Source organism: Candoia aspera, chromosome 17 (assembly GCF_035149785.1).
Source record: "Candoia aspera isolate rCanAsp1 chromosome 17, rCanAsp1.hap2, whole genome shotgun sequence".
NCBI classification, from domain to species: Eukaryota; Metazoa; Chordata; class Lepidosauria; order Squamata; family Boidae; genus Candoia; species Candoia aspera.
The window spans coordinates 8,055,637-8,061,500 of NC_086169.1; the positions used below are offsets into that span (position 1 = coordinate 8,055,637).

At 44.7% G+C, this 5,864-nt stretch overlaps 1 protein-coding gene across 3 annotated transcripts; it reads right to left on the minus strand.

Annotated features, from left to right (window-relative positions):
* LOC134506416 (uncharacterized) lies at nt 1-5,549 on the minus strand. Of its 3 annotated transcripts, none has more exons than XM_063316617.1 (2): nt 5,449-5,549; nt 1-1,797 (listed from the first exon to the last, which is right to left on the minus strand). In XM_063316617.1, the coding sequence occupies exon 2, from the start codon at nt 1,753-1,755 to the stop codon at nt 28-30; it is 1,728 nt and encodes a 575-aa protein (XP_063172687.1). In that variant the 5' UTR covers nt 1,756-1,797; nt 5,449-5,549; the 3' UTR covers nt 1-27. The 3 variants fall into 3 exon arrangements, with proteins under 3 accessions (XP_063172687.1, XP_063172686.1, XP_063172685.1); XM_063316616.1 differs by lacking the exon at nt 5,449-5,549 and adding an exon at nt 4,515-4,930; XM_063316615.1 differs by lacking the exon at nt 5,449-5,549 and adding an exon at nt 1,951-2,534.
* Nucleotides 5,550-5,864: the final 315 nt, after the last annotated feature.

Genomic DNA, 5,864 nt, shown 5'->3' on the forward strand with positions numbered 1-5,864 from the left:
CCCTTTCCTTTACCTACAGGCTTTGTATCAGTGAACAGAAGCACTCCATTCCATATATACACTGTGTGGAGGAATTGCAAAGAAGAACTGGGCAATTTTTAACAGCTCTGAATAGCATTCAATGGCTTTAGCTTTCAGGAAATATTTGGTCCATTTTTGGTGTGAAAGCAGATGTTGGAACTCTTCTTCATCACTGGAAGCCTCAACAAATTTTTTCAAATTGTTGAACTGATCAAAACACTTGATGTCATCAACAGCTACACCCTTTTCAATTAAGTACGTTATGCATGCCTCCACATCACTCCAGCTTGGCGTATCACTGAGAGCCATCCACGTGAAGCAGGAAAACTCCTGCAGAGATGCCATCCACATCTCCAGGTATTCTATGCAGTTACTGTAGAGGCGATGCACTGCGTCAGAGAAAGCATCGCACGCTGCCTCTAGCCCCTCCTTGCGCTTCTCCGCGAGCATCCCCTTCACCGTGAGGGACATGAAGTTCTGAGCTCTACGATCAAGCAGGATGGTGTGCACGGAGTCCAACGTCTTCATCACTTCCACAAGGGAGTTATTTTCCCGTTCCATCTCTTCAATGTGTAAATGGAATGCGTTCATGAGCGAATGCATGTGCCAAAGGTACAGCTCACCGAACTCGTCCTCAAAAAAGTTCCTGAGCACAGTAGGTGGATTGCTCTGGGCCAAGAAGAAGGACTTCAAGGCTGGATACACCTGAAGCAGTTTTGTGATGCCAGGGAATAAGGACAGCCACCGAGTCTTGCTGTGGGAGAGCAGTCTTTTATACTCCACCTCGACAAACTCACAGTATTCTTGTAGGAGCTCAGTCCGTACCGTGTAGATGTGGAAGTACTGGTAGATCTTCAGAATGATGTGCTCAATGTCCACATCGAGGGTGTCTGCTCCGTGATGGATGCAGTTGTGCAAAATGTGGGCAGGGCAGTACACCCCAATTAACGACTCTCTCTGGAGTGCTTTCTTCAACTTGGTGAAGATACTCCTTGCTGCGTCATCTTGCCGAAGCCCACCAATCATGGTGTTGCAGTTGTCCCCTGCAAACGCCACACACTTCTGGAGCAATCCGTATTTCTTGAGAACTCTGACAAGGTAGTCTGAAACGGCATCGCCCGTCTCAGTGGCTGTTTCCTGAAGTTCTAGGAGTTTGGTTCTCAAGCCACCATTCCTGTAGTCATAATATTGGATAAGTACGGGAAACATTTTCACTGCACTGTGATTGCTGTCATCCATAGCCACTCCACAGAAAGGGATGCAATTTTCCTCAAGTGCCTTCAGGTCAATGTTGACTGCATGCTGGGCAAGCAGAGAGTTCTCAATAGGTTCGGTCTTCGTTTGGGTGTTGGAAAATTTTTGAGCTATGTCTGCATCAGGAAATAATTTTCTTAGTAAGTCGGAGGTTCTGTCCATTGATTTGTAGCTGTTGTGATTTGGGATAGTGTGGAACGCTAGAGTGCTGTCAGCTGCAGCAAGAGCGTCCTCTGCTTTGGTGCCTGGGTTCACAAAAAACTCAGTCAGCTTTGCAGACCAACTGTCTCCTCCAAGGGCTTTCTTGTGCTTTTCAGAGGACATGTGATACTCCAGGTCACTGGCACCTTTATGTGCAACTGACACAAACGTGCCAGCTTTGCAGACCAAGCACTCTGCTTCATAGTCATCTCTACCTTTGCGAAAATGAGGATATTTCTGCTTCAGTTTTTCGGTAAAGACACATTTTCGTTTAGGCATTTTCTATCTTCAGCGTGGCTCAAAAGCTGAGTCCTGGGAATACTGCAGGAACAAAGTACAGGGACAGATTTGGGAAAGGTAGATAAACTCTAAACCTCAGCTTCTATCAATATACTCTACTTTATATTAAGTATTGTATACCATGCACATTTATTGTTACCTAATTTACAATTAGAAATAAATTACTGTTCTTACCAAAACTGATATAGGTTGAAGGATGCGGCCTGTTTAAGGTAAAGTCTGGCAGCTGTCTTATTTTTCATATTCAATGTCCAGAGAGTCATTCTTGAGACACTGCTCCTTAGGTTATTCTGATCAGTTTAAATTTTGAAGAAATGTATTTTTGTTCTTGATACAGTCACGTAAATAGTTACAACTAGCAACAAAGCTTTGCACACATCTGGGAGAGTAGATGACAGGTTTGGTTCTCTACTAAGACAACCTTCACCCTATTTGGTGAATGGATTCCATTAAGTACAGATAGAAGCTGAGCAGTTGCCTGTCCTAAAATAGGGCTGGACAGTTTGTGTCTCAAGCATATTGTGGGAATCCAGCCATTGTCTTAGCATCGTATAATGTGTGACGATGCCGTATGTAGTATGGGTTGTGTTATCCTGGGCTTAGACTCAAGCAGGTTGTATGAAGCAAGCCAGTGCCATACATTAACTCAAGGCAAATTAAATTCACTTCTATAGGGAGCGTAATTATACAGGCACAGTTGTGTGTTGCCTTTTAAAAGGGGTTCTGGTAGTGTGAGAACATAAGGAACCGCATTTGAGGCCTTTCTCAGATAACATGCATGTGCTCATACCAGACCGATACCAAGTTCTGCACAAAGAAAACAAAACAAAGGAAGTGGTAGGTGACATTTAAACCAAAAGGATGCTCAGACACCTTCCCTACAATATTTGGGCTTCGAAGCTTAGGAAAAAAGACTGCAGTGTATGAAATCATGCACAGCTCAGAGAAAGTGCCCAAGGAGATTCTCCAGGCAGCACATCATTAACCTATGGAATTCATTGCCACAAAATGTGAAATTGAATACATTAATGAAGGATGGGTCTATTAGGGACTACTGGAGTTGAAGACTAAGTTACCACAGATCCCAGTTACATGGGAACGGGGGGGAAAGGGGCCCCAAAGGCCACGTGAGAAACAAAATACTGCCCTAAGTAGGGCCTTCACCCAATCCAGCAGAGCATCTCCTGTGATTGGTAACCAGGGGTGCCCAGGAAGAAGCTGATGTCCAGCTCGTGAAATAGCACAGGTGGTGCTAACAGCCCACTTGTGTTCTCACCTCACCCTTACTTAGCCCATTGCAAAATGCTGGGGAAAAAAAACAAAGGGGCTCGTGAGAAAAATCTCTTCCCTTTTCCTGTAGCAGCTGTTTGGAACTGAAGTTAGGGACAGTTAGGTCAGGCCAAGAGACCAAGGCCCAGAAAATGCTGAAGAGAGTCCCTGATAATTGCCCAAAATATCTTGGTCGTATAGTGAGAAAAGGAGTAGATCCTGCCACTAGAACAAGAACAGCAACATGCAGGCTTTCTCCTGCCATTTCGGCTTTACGCCTCCCAAACTCCACCATCTTTTATTCTAGGGGGAAAAAGGGAATTCCCAACAATAATCACTCTGATATTTTTGTTATTATTCCTGTGGGGCAGGAAACAACAGAGAAGCAAAGGAGGTGATCTCAACGGAGAATATTTTAAGTCTCAGTGGGAACACGTTCAGCTTTCTCTTGGCCCCATCAGCAAGGTAAGTTTTCCAGCACGATTCAGGAATCCGTTCACGTTAACAGATTCTGATCAGTTTGGCACCTCTGTGAACTTCCTCCTTGCTGTGCCAGCAAGTGCATGTATTGGGCCATACATTTTATATCACACTGATCAAACCATCGGCTTGGTTTCCCACTCTAAAACACATGGAAGTGTTTCCTGAGCATCTTCCGAAACACAGCCGAGCACCACGTAGTGCTGGGAACTGACCTAAGATCCTCCGCCTGGAAACTGCAGACCAGAACCAGCCCCTCCACCTGATGCTACACACAAGACACCACCTTTGATTGTTAACATGGCTATGGATGCAAGCAGATACTGCGCACGGACAGTTGTGAAGGAAAACATTAGGTTAAACGCTGGACGTTCCGTGGCCAAATCCATATTTTCCCAATGAATATGCCTGGGTGTGATCATCTGTATTAGGATTTATTGTCTGCTTTTCTACAGGAAAAAAACAGTACTGAAGACAACTCAGATAAAAATATTCAGTGAAGCACAGTGAAAACAGTATGCATTGCTTCTCTTAAACTTTGGTCCACCCCTTCAGCCTCCTTCCTTTTGTTCTCTTCCGCATTGCTTCTTCCTCGTCCTCTTTTCTGGTCTGTGACCCTTGGGGCTGAGTGGGTTCTTTCACATTAATCGCTGTACATCAAACAACTTTGAGATGCTTTACAACAGTATTATTGTTATACTCTTAGCAATAAAATTAAGGCAACATTGGAAAACAGCATAAAGTATAAAAAGCAGAGTGGAAGAAGGAAAGAGGAGGAGACCTTTTGCCTATCTCCGTCATTTATAGGACTAGTATATCTGGGTGCAAAAGTCCAGACCATCGATCAAGGCTACAGGGTTTTCTGTATCTCTTTGCTGCCACTTAGTGGCTGTCTGGATTCTTGCAGGCTAGTTACAGCAGTCCCACAAGTCTAGGTACTCACAACGAGGATGTCAGCATAGCAAAACCCCTGCATCTATTCATCTCACCTCACAGAAGGCAGGTACACAGAGAAAGCTCTGGATACCTTCTTAAGCAGCCTTTCCTTTCGGTGCCCTCCAAAACTCCTGGCGCTGAACTCTCACGCACCCACACACACACACAAGCCTGGATGTAGGAAAATTCCACCGAGCTCCGGAGAGGGGGCGGGGGAGGAAGTAAAACAAGATCCGGCTGGTGATTCGCCATCTTGCAGATCCGCCCCCTCCAATCCACCACAAAAAGCAGCATGGTGTCGAATGGAATTGGCAGGAGGAGGAGGGAGCCAAAAAATCACCCACCCTCGGGGTGAGTTTGCGCAAATACACTTATATAACTCTGCAGTTGCTGTTTTCAGGGCAGCCAAGGTATTCTGTTTGCAAAACAAACACACGCACACAAGCTTTTTTTCTGGATTTACACAATAGAGAATCTGGAATTAATGCTTACAGGCTGAGTTCCTGCAACACCCCAAACAGCAAAATACTGACTGCATTGCTTTGCCCTTTTCAGCACAATTCTTCTTACATCACTCAATCCTTCCAGTGCATCACCCTTGGGCAGCACTGGCAGTGTCAGAAAGTTCATGCCCCCACATCAGCTGGGTTCAGACTAAACCCAGTCTATACACTGTGCTAAGGTATCTGGTGCTTTGCTTGCTTTTCTTTGCACACAATGGCACAAATATACCTTTCTGCACATACTTATTTGTAAACCATGATTTAGGGTTCAGCACAATATAGGAACTTTACAGTTTAACAGGCAATGGTTAAAACATATTGTGGCTTAACACAATTCAGTGGCTGGATTCAGATCCTATGTATGCCTTGCTATGGTTCGCTTGGTTTTAGTTTGGTATTTTGGAAGCCATGGTTTCTGGCTGAGTGCAGTATAATTTATAAAAGGAGGTGTGGCGAGGTTTCGTGCAAACTCACTCAGTCTTACCTGCAACTTCATCTCCCTAATGCCAGCCTCCTCAATCTTACATGAGTTGTATCATCTCCAATAACCTCCATCTGGCATGGCTGCCCCATCCTCCTCAGGGCTCAGGCAGCTTCCTTCCACCTCCCTCTACTTTAGTAAGAGAGGAAAAGGCAGAGCCTTCCATGATGATGGGAAATCACAAGCAATGAATCATAGTTCCTGCTGCTGTTTCTTCCTTCTGTTCGCTGCTGCAAGGATCCATTATTCATTTACCATGCTTATATATCACCGCCTCTGAGCAACTCATGGTGGATTATGCTGCAATAGTCATAAAATATAAACCCCCAATTATAAAACTGAAGACAGAAAACGTAAACAGTAACATCAAATTGCAGTGAAAAAATTACTGGCGCCAACCCAATCGAATCGATCTCTTG

Coding starts and splice junctions, on each gene's coding strand:
- LOC134506416 (XM_063316617.1), bottom strand. CDS start 1,755: ATGCCTAAACGAAAATGTGTCTTTACCGAAAAACTGAAGCAGAAATAT.